The 16,292-nt window shown below is 41.1% G+C and overlaps 1 protein-coding gene across 1 annotated transcript in view; it reads right to left on the reverse strand.

The window, feature by feature from the left end:
- Window positions 1-16,292, reverse strand: part of ADAMTS12 (ADAM metallopeptidase with thrombospondin type 1 motif 12) — a 259,452-nt gene that overhangs the window by 115,796 nt on the left and 127,364 nt on the right. The window contains exons 4-5 of the mRNA XM_084784120.1: window positions 9,826-10,022; window positions 7,625-7,708 (exon numbers count right to left, since the gene is read on the reverse strand). Coding sequence (XP_084640246.1) covers window positions 7,625-7,708; window positions 9,826-10,022 — 281 coding nt within the window. The remainder of the gene's footprint in view (window positions 1-7,624; window positions 7,709-9,825; window positions 10,023-16,292) is intronic.

The raw sequence follows: 16,292 nt of genomic DNA on the forward strand, positions 1-16,292 counted from the left end.
AACCAATGAAGGGATAAAATTTTGGAAGGCTGCAGGAAGCATTTCCTTTGTCTCTATGATCTGGAAGCTTAAATTCCGGCCACAGTAAGTTGCTTGCACCAGCACTTTCCCAACACACGGTGGACTTTTAAAATCGCTTCTTTCTTTAAAATATCCCCTCTTCCTAAGATGCTTTTCTCTACTCTCTTACCCTCCTTGAACCTATCCAATCTCCAACCATCCTTGGAGACTCAAATAGGGCATTTCCAGAAGGCCTTCCATTCCTGCTCCGCTAATGATGATGAGGTTCCTGGAGCTACACCTCAGCTGGACATGGTTCCCATCGCCTGCTGTGTCGGGTTAAAGTTAGATTTAGCACTTGCTTTCCTTCCGAGCTTGTCTAGGAATAGGGCCTTGTTCCTCTCATTTCTTAGCTATCTCATGTATCCTTATACACATCATGTGATTTGGAAAATTCAGGAGCATGTTATCTTCTGTTGATCAATGAAAAAAAAAGGTAGAATCGGAAGCAAAGGGAGACTGGCTTGGGGGTGGGGGGCGCTCTGTGGTAAGGCAGGTAAGAGGCAAGCTCTGCTGACTAGGGGAAGGGAAGGAGCAAGGAGCAGACATTTGGGAACTAAGCAAAAATCCTGTAACAGCAATCCCTTCTCAGTGACTGGGAATTACAGAGGGATAGTTCTCCATGAGTAGTTTATGCCTCTGCAGGTCATCTCAGCAAGGGCACCGGAAGCTCTGCTCTCCTCCACGAGGTTACACAGAAACTGCTGATTCCACTGGGGGACTTTGCATAGTCTGTGTGTACATGTATATGCATGTCCACATGTGTATTGGGAGCATGTATGTGTCAGGATGTGTGCACATACGTGTGTGGAGACATGAGGTTCTTTCTGGATCACCCTCCACCTTAGTCACTATGGTGGGGTCTCTCAGATAGTTTTTAAATGGATTTTGTGTCATTGAACACAATTTTAGTGACAAGGTCTTTGGGACACCATCCTGCATTTCTACAAACACCAGAGGTCTATGAGAGACTTTCACTGAACACTTTATGTGTCTACATCTTTTAGTCTCTTAATCTCTGAGTCTCACATTAGAAACACCAGGCAGTTTAATTTCTTGAATGCCCTTCACCACAGGAGTCTATGGGAAGGTTATTAGTCATGCATTAAGACCATGTGGCCATGAGCAAGGCACTGTCCATCAAGCTTAACAACGTGAGTTCAGCCCCTGGAACCCACATGGTGAAGTGAAAGAATTGACTCATACTGTCCTCTGAGTTCACATCTACATAGTAAAGAAATAAATGAAAAAAAATTTTTTGAAAGACCACATGGTCCTAAGCACATAGTATAAGACACACTAAGATAAAGCTGGTTCAGAATAAATATTGATTTTCTTCCTTTCTTTCCTTCCTTCTTTATTTTTTTGTTTTTGGAGACAAGGTTTCTCTGTGTAGCCTTGGCTGTCCTGGATTCACTCTATAGACTAGGCTGGATTTGAACTCACAACAATCCACCTGCCTCCACCTCCCAAGTACTGGGATTAAAGGCATGCGCCATTACTGCCCGGTGAGAATAAATATTGAGATATTTGTGTTAACTGTTTCCATTTAACAACGTGGTTATTATTTGAGCACATTAAAGAAAAAGGACATGAACAATCCTGTTCCTTATCCCATTTCTAAACAAAAATAGATTTTGCCTTTTGTTCATTCTTTGTACCTCATCTTCTCACTTCTTCTCACATCTTCTCACCAATTCACTTCCCATGTTTCTCTTTCAAAACTTTTGAATCCACGAACCTTTACAGGAGGGTGAGCTGACCTGGAGGGAATCAGCCACAGCTTACAAAATGGCTCCAAGTGGGGGACAGAAAATGATTTTGTAAGAACATGGCTTTGGTTACTAATTGTTCTCTTATGCTGTCAGCTATCCTGTAATGAAAAACAGTCTTGTATTAATCTGCCTGGGAATTCCTGGTAGTGTTTTTGATATGCGGTGGTCTGACCATAGTCTGCTAATAATGCTTAGGCTGCTGAGCAAGAAGGTAATGGACAAAGAAGAGACAAACTGGACAGAGAGTAAAATTTGAAAACTTCATATGATTAAGAAATGATACTACCAAAGGAAAACTATTAATCTAAAGAAATAAGTCAAAAATTATTTGCCAATGTCTTTGACATTTATCATGAAGAAACACTTACAAAGGCTGTTGTAAATCCACACAACCACCAACTCAAAATTCTAAAAGCAAACCAACAATTATCACCACAGTGAGCCCAACACTAAGTCATTCAGGAGATGAAGAGAAAATCCTTCAGGACATAGGGACATAGTCGCCTATCAGTCTGTCAGCCCTACCCTTTCTCAGTCACATGCATTGGTACCTGCAGGGCACAGCCCTGGCTCTCACAGTGACCTGGGATCCACTTGACTTCACTCAACTTGCACTCCTTCCATCTTTGTCACTCCATCATGACACCTCTTTGCTTTTCAGAGCAGGAGATGGAACCCAGACCTTTGCACGCAATAGTTAAGTCCCCTCCCTCCAAGTCTCTGACATCTTATAATCATAATCTTCTCAATTGTGTCCTTTTGTCTTCTTTCAGGAACTTTGAAGTCTATTAAATATGAATAATAGTAAAATACTTGTAAGTTGTTGTGAGAACTAAATGGTGCCCTTGCATACTAATATAAGTTTCATGCACTCATGGAAGAATTTGCATTAATCAAACATAAAATTGCAACTATGGTACTTTCTGTGAGGGAAAAAGGCAGTGTTGTGAAATGCGTAACAGAAGGCCCTCCCAATACATTGATACTTGCACTGAAGTCATCTGAGCTGCAAGGAGGAAACAGAATCGAAAGGAAGCCAACTGGTTCCTAGTAGGTCATACGGTACATAACTATAACCATAAACCCAGGAAAGAGACAGCCAGCTTAAACCAGGGTGGTGGAGATGGAGGCAGGCAATTAAAGCAAGTGGCACCCAGTGGTGGGCTGACTGGCTATGGGAGGGCAGAAGGGAGTGTCATAGTGGGTTCCACATCGCTAACTGTGCATGTGTGTGTGTGTGTGTGTGTGTGTGTGTGTGTGTGTGTGTGTGTGTGTGTTCACATGTATCTGTATGATTGTAGATGCTAGATATCTCCTGTGGGCAGATTTTCATTTGGTACTAACCTTTTGCCTTCAGTATAATTGTTTTCCATTACAGTAAGATGCTTGATTTTTTTTCCTTTGTGGTCCAATATCAGTGATGTGTTAATTGCCCTCATGAGTACAGTAACAGGTTAAACACTACAGAAAATGCTTACCTGGGTCATTTCATTTGGAATAGTCTTCCAGAATGGATAATTGCTTTGTATCCTCTAAACCCAACTTAGATACCCAAATATCATTCCATATCACTGATACATATAATATACTTAAGCTTATGATAAGTTCAATTAATTTTTATCTTTATACTTTTAACAGTAGGGTCCAAATTGCTCATAGTCAGGAAATGGGATTTATATTCATATCTTTGTCATTAGTGGGTGGCACAGCATTTGCCATATGGCTGATGGTACGTGGAAAAAATGATGTGACTCTTTTAGGGCTGTGCCGAATGATAGCACAGCACAGTCACACACTCTGCACATCTCCCTCATCATCCTGCCACCCAGGTTTTAGGTAGGTATTGAAATCCATGACTGTTAATGTTATTCAGGTTGCTTATTAGTCAAAGATGTGAAGAATGAACCATTTCCTGTGACTTAGGGAAAATGATAGTAGTGAATGAGAAATTTGCTGTCAACTTTTGAACTTTGCATCATTTCGAGGTTTTATAAAAGCTTGCAGGGGCATCACTCAACCTCATCAGAGAGGCTTCTTGAAGCAGACAGGAAGTAGCAAGCAGATCCACAACCTGACAATGTGCATAGAGTGGGAGATTTTGGGGTACTCGATCCCCGAATGGCATGTTCCCATCAAGCCCCTCCTCTCAAGGTTCAGTATCTATAAGGAAGAGGAGACAGAAACTCTCCAAGAACAGAGGTGGTGGATGACTCCAAAGAAACAGTATTTTCCAGACACAACATGACCAGCACATATGAACTCACAGAGATTATGACAGTTGCACAAAGCCTGCACAGGTGAAAACCAGAAGCAGACATAAAGTTTCACACCTAAACAAAAAGATATTTGCGATTGATACATACTTGAAGGAGAATCAGGTTTCTTCATTAGCGTGTCACTGGGTATATCAACCATAGTCTGACATGGGCCCCACGGCCAGGAGTAGTTTTTTTTGTTGTTGTTGTTCTGTTTTTGGTTTTTTTAAAATTCCTGGTTTCCTTTCTTTTTAGTTATGTTTATTTGTCTGTTTTGATTTTCAGTTTTTGCTATTTGTATTGGAGGGAGAGAGGGAGAGAGATGGAGACACAGAGAGGGAGGGAGGAGGGAGGGAGGAGAGAGAGAGAGAGAGAGAGAGAGAGAGAGAGAGAGAGAGAGAGAGAGAGAGAGAGAGAGAGAGAAGAAGAAGAAGAAGAAGAAGAAGAAGAAGAAGAAGAAGAAGAAGAAGAAGAAGAAGAAGAAGAAGAAGAATAATTCTGGGAGGAGTTGAAGGAGGGGAGTAAACATGATCAAACATATTGCATGGAAATTACATTAAGAACAACAAAAAACCTTCTAAGGGGACACTTGACAATGAGAAGGGTAGAGTGCCATGCGGTCTGAAACAAACCATTTGTTGGTCACATACAAAGTCAGACTTAGAGAGAGGAAAAACAATGTAATTGTGATGCATGCAAAGAAGTAATGTCCGGTAAGCTTCTCCTGAACTATTTCACTGGCAGCAAGACATTCCAGAGTTCTGATGGCTTACTTTAAAATCACATCTGTAGTTCTGCTGGGACTATGGAGAAGTTTTCCCTTCTCACACCTAGACAAACACTCCTTGTATTGACTGGAACATCCTTGGCCACTCTGCATATGTGTATCCAAGTGTGTCCACGCAGTCAACCACTGTGAAGGAGTGAAAATCGGTACTGCAAATTATCAAACTGTGATTTTCAATAAGTAAAAAGTAGAATTCTTTGTGGTTGATTGCTGAGACAAGATCTCTGTCCAGCCAAGGCCTTGAACCCAAGGCAACCCTACTTCCTTAACATCACAAGTGCTCAGATTGATGGCACAACCTAGTGTGTCTAGCTAAAACATAGTTCTTCTGTGAATATATAGTTAGCATATGTGAAAGATTTATTTACCTGACTAATGAAGAGACAAGCAAGACAGTAAGGCTGATACAAAGTCAAACACAAGGAAGCAGATTAACACAGTTGCAGGCAGTGGGATACACACTGGAGTGAGGCTGTTAAATTAGGTACAAGGTCAGTTAATGTTTCACAGGCAAATACAAGTGTGTGCTTAAGTTGCTGGGCAGAAATCTATATTATCTTTTCTGGACAGAAAGTATTTGCACATCCTATCAGTGTTCTATGAACCAGTATCTAACTTCACCACCTCTGAATCCTCATCAATAGCACAAAACAGCCAAAGTTACATCCAAAGAGGGCCAGACAGACACTAGTAGGCATTTTTGCCTGATTTCCAAGTTCTGAATACATTTTATTAACAAAAGGACCACAGAGAAATAAATATTACATCAGCTGGAATGCCTTGAGGCTCCAAACATGTCCCAAGTAATGAAGTAAAAAGGGGCCAGCTGGGAAGAAAGGGGAAAGGGATCTAGGTTTCAAAGATAGTTTTAAAAAATAGCCTTCTAAGTGATGGTGGAGACTTGTGCTGCTAAAAAAAAAAAAATAGGCCTTGTCTGGCATTTGGTGCCTGGTCTCTTGCTGAAGTAGACGTGATGTGTGTCAGCTGCTGATAAGGCTATATAATTTGAAAGGCATTTCATCTCCTTGCCAATTTTCTTCACTCAATAAATTTCACTCTGCATTCATACATGCTCCATGCACTGATGCACTGTGTGTTAGGTACTGGGGATGTCACAGTATAAAGCAACATTGTTTCTGCGCTCACACTGTCTACATTTTATAATAGTTTAGATACATGAAAGAGCGAGTAAATACAAAGAACCATCCTGAGTTATGAGAATGCTATCATTCTGTGAAGGAAAAGCAGGAGGAGGAGCCAGTTTTAAGTAGGTTGGACATTGAGGCTTCTCTAAAGAATCAGTACTTCAGCAAAGATTTACACGGTTAAAAAAAAAAAGTTGCCATCGATGTGAGGAAAGAAGGCAAGGATGTTTGGGAACCACAAGTGCAGAGACCATGATGTTGAAAAATGAGGGGCATATTTTAGAATTCATTCAAACTCCAGAGTCTAAGGGCCGGAAACAAGGGAGGGAACTGGATAAGGAAAAACTGAAAAGACAGACCAAAGTCATAAAGAGCTCTGCAGACAAAGAAAATATGAATTTGACTTTTTAAAAAGTGAGACCCTTGATGGGTTCTTGAAGTAACTATTTTAAAACTACCAATTCTAGTTATATATAAAGTGATCTTCCCAGACAACACACTGGAAAAAAATTGGAAGTGGGAAATGTATTAGAGAACTCACTGTAGTAGTTCAGGCAAGATATATTAAGATGTGAACCAACACAATGATTGCAGGAATGATGAGCCCTGGGTGTTTTTGAACAATGTTTTGGAAGTGGGACCACTATGGGCTTGGTGTTGGATTTGGATGATACAATAAATATATGATATATGATAGATAGATGATGATGATGATGATGATGGATAGATAGATAGATGATAAATAGATAGATGATAAGTAGATAGATGATAGACAGATAGAGAATCTATAGATATAGATAGATAGATGATAGATAGATAAAATTAGGTCAGATATGATGATACATACACTCAAGTGGTAGACAAACAAGTTTCTGTGAGTTTGATGAGAGCCTGACTACATAGTGAGAAATAATGCAGTCAGAGATGTATAGTGAGATCCTATCTCAAAACCAAACTCAGAAACTAAACAAAACAACAAAAAGAATGGCTCTCGGCTGTATAGTGCTGGTAAAAGCCAGAGTGTTTTTGACTGGGATAGACAAGATAATGCTATCAGGAATGAAGGGCAAGAAGCAAAGGATTTCATTTTGGAATTAGCCACCTTCTCAAAACTGAATGAACTATGATCTAGGCATATCATCCCAGCATGCGGATGGTACATAGATAGACTTATATGAAACATGCAAAAACAAATGTATAAACCAGAAGCCTCAACTCTGAGAGATGTGTTATACGCCATAGACAAATTAATGGTATGAGAGGCACGCACCATTGCACACCTCTCCTAACTTCTACTGAAACTACCAAGCTATGGTATGCCTTACACCACTTGCATTGAAGGACACTGTTAGTGAATTCTGTATGTCTGTTTGTGTCTTATTAGATGCAATTGTAATCAGGTAATTTCAGCACATGTGCACGCACGCACCCACCTCTCATAATTTTTTGAAAATGTTTCCCATTTCCCACTCAATACTGCTGAAGGCCTAGGGAAATAACACAGAAACATCAGACCTCTTTCTTGCTTGTTCAGAACTTTCCTAAAAGAGAGAGGGAATGAGAAGGTGCTGGAAAGCAGCGTGGAGGGAACGCACTCCTTACCTCCTCCTCTTCAAGTAGAATCAACCGAACCACAACTATGTGGACTGCATTTCCGATGCTCGGGTTATGAAACAGCCCAGTGACCTGGAGTCAGAAACAGAAAGTGTTAGTTGCACATGCACAGGAAGTGTGTGCCTGCCAGAGGCATGACTAATTTCAGAACACATGTAAATACATAACATGACATAGATTATGCATTCCAGGTGCAGTTCTGAGAAGACTAAATCTCAGTCACACTGTAATATTTAAAGATGCCCCTTCATGGTGACAGATTGGATTTGTAGTTGAGAAATTGATGTCCTTTATCCTTGGTTATAGTCATATTATTGTTAACAAAGAAAAAAGTGAGGAAATGGGTTAAAGCAACATATTTTTAAAGTAATAAAATAAGAGAATTTCTGTGAACAAAATGAGAATATAAACATAAAATGAAATTTTCATGTAAAAGACATTGTAAAAAATTTAAAAATTATGAACAATAGAAAATTGCTTATATACATATATCATCAAATAAAACTAAACATTATTATAATTCTTCCATCAAAGATAACACATTTTAAACTGTGTTTATATCTCTTTTCAGGTACAAACACATATACACAGAGTAGAGATTGAGACAGTGTGTGTGTGTGTGTGTGTGTGTGTGTGTGTGTGTGTGTATCACATAAGTAGAATCACACCAACTACTTTTTAAAACTTTACTGCGATCATTTTCATAACACTTTTTAAATTTCTCCTTACATGTGGCATTAGTTATCATTGCAACTAATGTTTTTCTTGTTTTATTTTTCTTTTCCGTCTTATAATTTAGAATATAATTACATCATTTCTTCTTCCTCCTCTCCCATGCTTCTTCCATGTCCAATCGCCTAATCCCAAAGTCATAACCTCCTCTTCTTTAGCCATTGTTGCGACGTGCATATATAAACAATTCAACATACAACTACAACCTGATGAATCGGTTTAGTGCTCTCTGCATGTATGTGTTTCTACAGCTGATCATCCGGTATTGGGTAGTCAATGGGGGGTCTTATTCCTGGGAAGATTGGATCTCCCTCTTTTGGCAACGTTATTTGCCTGTAGGCCCCTCGTGGCTGTGTATTTTAGACCTCTCTAACATGTGACTAGTAAGGCCATGGATCTTGAGGAGATCGTATTATTGGCCACCTTTCTGAACTAGCATAATTCCTAACTGCATTCTTTATATTAACTGATTGTCTTCTTACTTACAGAGAAGTGTAGCTCTCAACCCCCATCAAAGAAGCTTTCCCCACCAGCAGACAGAGAAAGTTATAAAAAAAAGCCATAACTAGTCAAAATGCAGAGAACAATAGCCCATGGTTGCCCAACCTCAGTTGATAAATCTTCAACACAGTCCCTCTACCCAAGGCTTAGGGAACGTCTTGGAAAAGTGTATGGAAAGAATTTAAGCCAGAGCGTCTTCCAGCTATGACAGCGAAAGCACACCCATGAAGTCCCAACAACATGGCTCTCTAAACAAAGGCCTTGTTTTCTTTGATCTTTCCCTAGCTCCCGCTCTTCAATTCCTTAGTAGTTAATCAAGGAATTGCTTTTCCCATCTTGACAGGACAAGCCACCTGTCTGGAAAGCAAAACACAGCAACACTGAGAAAAGGTAGAGAGAAACTTAGGATTGCAGTAGAAACTCATTCCAGTTCTAGCTCTTGCTACCTTGAGGAAATCATGTTCAGTTTCTTTACCCATGTTTCCTCATGGATTAAGACTAGAAGAAACTAATGAAGCAAAGCCATTTTTAAAAGTACCAAGTCACTTGGCAAGTAACTAATAGAGTATGCAAATGGTGAATTATAAAATTTCCCAGGGTGCACTTTTAAAGGAACAGACTAATTAGTCCTGATTTTCCATTATTATATACTTGGGTAAGTAATAGATTGTGCAAGTGCGTGTGCACATGTGTGTGTGTTGTGTGTTTGTATGTGTTTTAAAGAATAACAACAAGATCTCTTCCTTCTTAAATTTTGTTTGATTTCATCATTTTGAGACAATATATCACTACTTAGCCTAAGCTACCTTCAGCCTTGCAGTCCTCCCACATTGGCCTGCCAGATTTGGGGATTTCAGGTTGGTACCACCCTGCTGGGCAAACACTTTTTGACGAGGGGAAGGGCATTCCCGAGCGTCTACTTGGCAGCTGCTGTCCCCGCAGGCAGTCTGTCATACCATATTCATGATGGTGAGGATGTAGGACTCCACACTCTCACTACCATGGTACTCGACCATCTTCGTGTCGGCCACCACCAGTGTCTCCACCCATCTCTCTTTGCTTATGGAGCGCCGGGAGAGGCTTCTGCTCGGCGAGTTTTTTCTCTCCCACTTCTCTCGCTGTAGCTCTTGCTTCTCAGCGTTACCGAGACTGTCTGAACATTAAACAGAAGACGTAGTAAGCTAATTGTATAAACCTAATGTATATTGTATATAAAATATTCCCTTATATTTATGAAAAGGCAAGGCTGTGTGTTTAATTTAGGCTTAATAACGTTTGAGTGCAATGTTCTTATGGATGTGTGTGAAACAGAAGCATCTCTTTAAAAATGCAGTGACTCATCTCAGTAAATAAGTCTTTCATGATAAAGGCATGTTACGTTTGGTTGTGGGTACAGATTTCATCTGTAATCCCAATTAATCCAGAAGTTAAGGTAGAAGAATGACATGAAGCTATCAAGGTGATGTTTAGGCTTCCACATGAGAAACACTGGGTCTGTGAGGACAATGGTTTCCAAAACTTAATCTAAATGAAGCTGTAGATTAATAAGGGAAAGTAGAAAGAAGCTGTTGGGGATCAACTTTGAATGCCAGGATAATGCAAGGATCACATCATAACTTAAGAGAGGTCAGCAGAAATTCATGTTTTTTAATTAATTTATTTATTCAGATTACATTTAAATTTTTCCCCTCACTTGTATCCTTCCATTCCTCCTGTACTCTCGCTTTTACCCTATTTCCCTCCTCTAGGTCTGTGACCAAAGGGGATTTTGTCCCCTACCATATGGTCATAGACTATCAAGTCTCATCTTGGTAGCCTGCTTATCCTTTCTCTGAGTGACACCAGGCCTCCTCACCTAGGGGAAGTGGTCAAATATGGGGCACCAGAGTTCATTTCAGAGCCAGTCCTCACTCTCCACATAACTGTGGAGAATGTCCTGTTCATTGGCTAGATCTGAGTAGGGTTCAATGTTTACTGCATGTATTGTCCTTAGTTGGTGCAATAGTTTGAGGAGACCCCCTGGGTCCATATCTGCCCATTATGATGTTCTTCTTGTAGGTTTCTAGCACCCTCTGGGTCCTTCTATCTCCCTATTCTCCCATACTTCTCTCACCTAGATTCCCAGTAGAAGGTCCTCACATCTATCCCAATATCCTGGTAAGTGAAGACTTTCATTGGACATCCCTTTTGGGCTAGTGTCCAGTTATAAGTGAGTATAAAACATGTGAGTTTTTCTGTGTCTGGGTTAACTCACTCAGTATGATCATTTCTAGTTCCATCCATTTGTCCAAAAATTTCAGGATTTCCTTATTTTTAATATCTAAGTAGTATTCCATAACATAAATATACCACAGTTTCTTTATCCATTCTTCCACTAAGGGACATGGTGCTGGTATAACTGGACATAGAAAATGCAATTAGACCTATATTTATCACCATGCACAAAACTCAAGTTCAAGTGGATTAAAGACCTCAACATAAAACCAGAGACTCTAAATCTCCTAGAAAAAAAAGTGGGAAAGAGCCTGGAACACACTGGCACAAGAGATAATTCCCTGAAAAGGACTCCAACAGCCCAGGCCTTAAGATCAACAATTAATACATGGGACCTCATGAAGCTGAGAAGCTTCTGTAAGGCAGAAGACACTGTCAAGAGAACAAAGCAACAGCCTACAGACTGGGAAAAGATCTTCACCAACTCTACATCTGACAAAGGTCTAATATCTAAAATATATAAAGAACTCAAGAAATTAAACACCACCAAACAAAATAACCCAATTAAGAAATAGGGCTCAGAATTAAACAGAGAATTCTCAACAGAGGAATATTGAATGGCTGAGAAACATTTAAAGAAATGCTCAATGCAGAAAGAATCACATGGTATATACTCACTTAAAATTGGGCACTAGCCCAAAAGGCATGTCCCATGGAAGTCTTCACTTACGAGGAGATTGGGATAGAAGTGAGGACATCCTACTGGGACTCTAGGTAAGAGAAATATAGGAGATGGGGAAATAGAAGGACCCAGAGAGTCCTAGAAACCTACAAGAAGAACATCATGATGAGTGGATCGGGGCCCAGGGGGGTCTGCTCAAACTATTGCACTAACCAAGGACAATACAAGTAGTAAACATCGAACCTTTCCTCTGATCTACCCAATGGACAGGACATTCTCCACAGTTATGTGGAGAGCGGGGACTGACTCTGACATGAACTCTGGTGCCCCATATTTGACCACTTCCCCTTGTTGGGGAAGCCTGATGGCACTCAAAGAAAGAACAAGCAGGCTACCAAGATGAGATCTGATAGCCTATAACCATATAGTGGGGGAGGAGGTCCCCCTCAGTCTTAGACCTAGGGGAGGGAATTAGGTAAAAGCAGGAGGGAGGGAGGAACAGGAGGATACAAGTGATGGGATAACAATTGAGTTGTAATCCGGATAAATTAAAGAAAGAAAGAAAGAAATGCATCAGAGAGATGCAAATCAAAACGACTCTGAGATTCCATGTTACACCCACCAGAATGGCTAAGATCAAAAACTCAAGTGACAGCACATGGCTGGCGAGGATATGGAGAAAGGGGAACACTCCTTCATTGCTGGTGGGAATGCAAACTTGTACAACCACTTTGGAAATCTATCTGGTGCTTTCTCAGAAAACTTGGAGTAGGGCTACCTCAAGACCCAGCTATTCCACTCCTTGGACTATACCCAGAAAGTGTTCCACTACACAACAAGGACATATGCTCAACCATGTTCATGACAGCCTTATTTGTAATAGCCAGAACCTGCAGAAAATTGAAATGGAAGAAAATTACCTCTGCACCCTCTGGGAAGTGAATGCTTGACCCAAGTGATGGGTTAAGTCTAAAGGCTACAATGGACTCAGGCTTGCTTAGGAAACTGGGGAAAGATTGCTTGATAGGGGAAGTGAGCAAAAGGAGCTGGGCTGAGTGACAGGTAACAACCCGTTTGTTTTAGTTAGTGTTTCTATTGCTCTGATGAAACACCATGACCAAAGCAAGCTGGGAAGGAAAGGGTTTTCTTGGCTTACACTTCCATGTTGTCATCCATCATTGAGAAAGCCAGGACAGGAATTCAAACAGGGCGGGAACTTGGAGGCAGGAGCTGATGCAGAGGCCATGGAGGGGTGATGCTTACTGGCTTGGTCAACATGGCTTGCTCTTCCTGCTTTCTTATACAACCCAGAACCACCAGCTCAGGGACAGCACCAGTCACTTTGAGCGGTAAAGTGTGAATTCCCAAAGAAGTCTCCAAATGATCAGTCATGCCTAACCTTTTATATCCATCCTCAAGCCCCGGCCAGCTGCTCCCCACTTCTCTGAATCTCATGGGAAAGTTTGAAAATGCTATTTTCAAATCCATGTAAGCCAGGAAGTCAGCCACATGGGCTCCCATTTAGTTTGTAAGAGGCTTTAGCAAGGTTAGTTCAGTGGAGGAATCCTAAGTGCATGGATTACATGGAACCTCTTTCTCAACTCCCTGGCCCTCATTCTGAGACAGCACTCCATAAAACTGCAAGAATACACAGTGTGTCCCACTGAGCTCAAGGATGGAAGTGGCTGACAGAGGACATACTTTTTTTTAGTATTTTATTAGAATTGATTAATTATGTAAAGCAGTAAGCTTAATTAAGAACTTTCCCTAGATGCATATAATTATTTTGATTCCATTTATCCTCCAAGTTTCTTGTCCCCTTCATTCCTCCTGATCCACTTCTGCTCACTATCCAGTCCCTCATCCTCTTTTCTCTTTTCTTCTCTTCTCTTCCATCAGCCCCACCTCTCCCCATTATCCTTATCCTTTTGGGGAATAAGGTTTGACACATGGTCCCCCGGAGATCATGCCACATACAAACTTTGGTGTCCCATCCCTTGTTTCTTTGACTTCCTCAGTGGATCTGCTTAGTAAGAAAGAATTTTAGTCCCAGTAGTAACCTCCATGAGGAGGGGAGGAACACCCAGGAAGAAAGCATGAACTCCTTGAAGAAACAGGTACTAGATCTCTCCTTCCAGTCCATAACTATGGTATTTCCTCCGTTTCCATATAGCTCAGTCGCAGAAAGCAGACAGCTGCAAGCGACATCAGCAGTGATTTAATACTGCCTCCCCTATTCACAGGCTGTTGTGTCTGGAAAACTGCATTTGCCCCAGTGACATGCCATGCAACACAAGCACTGATAGCCATAAAACCAAAACAAGTCTCGATGCCAAGAGATCTTTGTAAACACTGTATTAATTCCTTATTGGAGACTCCCAACACACACTGACACCTCCAGACTTCACATGAAAGGTAATTGTGCAGGATTAAATTATTTTTGCAATCACTTTCAGCAGTAGAGTCTCACTGGTGAGGACTAAGAGGTCGTAGAAAGCTTCTCATGTTGTTATGGGTGAGATGTGAGAGTTTCTGAGTTACTCAACGGTTCCTCAGTCACTGAGCTAAAGGCAGAGTGTCAGCAGTCTTGCGTCAAATGTTTGAGCATGTGGGATTCATTACCCACTTGGTTGACTATCTAGCTTTTTGTCTTTATTCTGCCCCCAGCTGCGTCCTTCGCATCTGGTCTTCATTGTGAGAAATTCATCAGCACATTTTCATAAGAGGGTACCAAAGGGGAAAATACACGTGGGGCTAGATAGCCAAGAAGTTGAATTGCTTTTCATGATCAGAATTGGCAATGAATGAGACTGGCAACTTATAAAACAATAATGTATCCAATTGTTCTATATTCTCATCTCATTCTGATTATTGACTGTCTGAAAGGATCTTAAAATGTCTCTTTTATTTATATTCTATTTAAAGTTGTTTTAGGAAGTTTCAGAGTGTTCATTATTTCCTCTTCCTCTGTGATGTATTCTCAGTGATGTAAGGACATGTGCAAAGCTCTGAACTCTAGAGGGCTGCATTTTATCTTTTCCTGGTGTTTATACACTCTGTCCATCCCTGAGCCTGGGGGATATTTGTTTAGGACATCTACTGGCTGCCGGTGAGGTTTATATTGCCTCACTTGTTTATCTTCAGACAGAGCTGCAGTCATTTCAATGGTGACCTGTTCCGAAGGACAGATAGTAAATTACCTAAGGCTAAAAAGTAAGTAAGTAAGTAAGTAAGTTTGAGCCACAGTAAGTAAAGCACAGTAAGTAAAGCAAATTTTCTGTGGAATTAAAATGAGCATTCCAGCTGAGGCACCTGGAAGTGTGCCCAATACCAGCTTGAAGAGATCAATAAATAAATATCCATGTCTGCATAGTGGAAGTACATAGTAGCACCACTGCTAACTCTGCTACAAGAGGCATAGTCCACTTCCTGCCAGGAAGATGGTCTGCAAGCATGTGCTACAGCACACTCCTGACAACCACATGTCGGCAGATGAAACGTAGGTTTGCTCAGCTCAGCGAGCTCTAGACGTGATAGCAGCATGGCAGATGGTGTCAAGTAGTGGTTTAAAGCTGTGCTTTCTCTGTTGAGTCCTCCTTGAGGCTATTCACCATTCTCATGGCCATAGCAGCTTTGGGGATCTTTTTTTTTTTTTTTTACAGAGTCTGTGTTTGAAGAAAGAGCAAAAAGAAACATTTACAGTAGAAATTAAATTTCTATTACACAGAGAAAGCAATGAGAAAACTTGTCAAGGTGAAGGGTCTCCTAGGTGTCAGAATTCTTCAGTGTTCCAGGCTACACCTCTAGGGATGTAGAATGATAAACAGTAAGCACAGAAAGTTGTCAGCCAGCTCCCACCGGCCCTAGATGCCCTTCTAAGATAGAGCTCTCATCAAGCTAGAACTAGCTCTCTGACCTGGGGCCAGAATACCTTCCCTTGGGTAGTGTTTGTCTTGGCTCTACAAGAAGACCAGCGGGTTGTCTCCAGAAATTTACCATTCAAGGGGCATCTGGTACTTATTGACCTGCTCCAGAAAGAAGCCCTTCAAGCGTTGTTCAGGATGGGGGATCAAGAGGGCTGAGACTCGTGTGGGTCTTGTTCCAGTGCCTTCTTTGGGTAAAGGCGAACTGCTTCTTTTAAGTCTGTTCATTGCCATTTGAGGGTTAAGTTAACTCTACTCTCATCTCCAGGCCACCAACGAAAAGAAAGTCACCATGGATAAACTAAAGTGTCAGCTCTGTCTGCTGCCTATCCCCATGCTGTGAGTACTCTCTCTCTCTTACCCAGAAGCCCCAGAGGCCATGTTGTCTTCATCTTCAGTAGCTTTTGCCTCCACCTATTCCTCTCTCTCTGTCTCTTCCCTTCCTCTCTCCCTTCCTCCCTCTCTTCCTCACCACCTCATCACCACTCTACTAACTCTATTGTAAGAGGTTTGTTTTAATTTTCTTACATTATTCATTTACTGGTGTATTTGTGTGTGTGTGTGTGTGTGTGTGTGTGTGTGTGTGTGTGTGTGTGTGTGTGTG

Source organism: Acomys minous, assembly GCF_964271855.1.
Source record: "Acomys minous genome assembly, chromosome: 5".
Classification (NCBI taxonomy): domain Eukaryota; kingdom Metazoa; phylum Chordata; class Mammalia; order Rodentia; family Muridae; genus Acomys; species Acomys minous.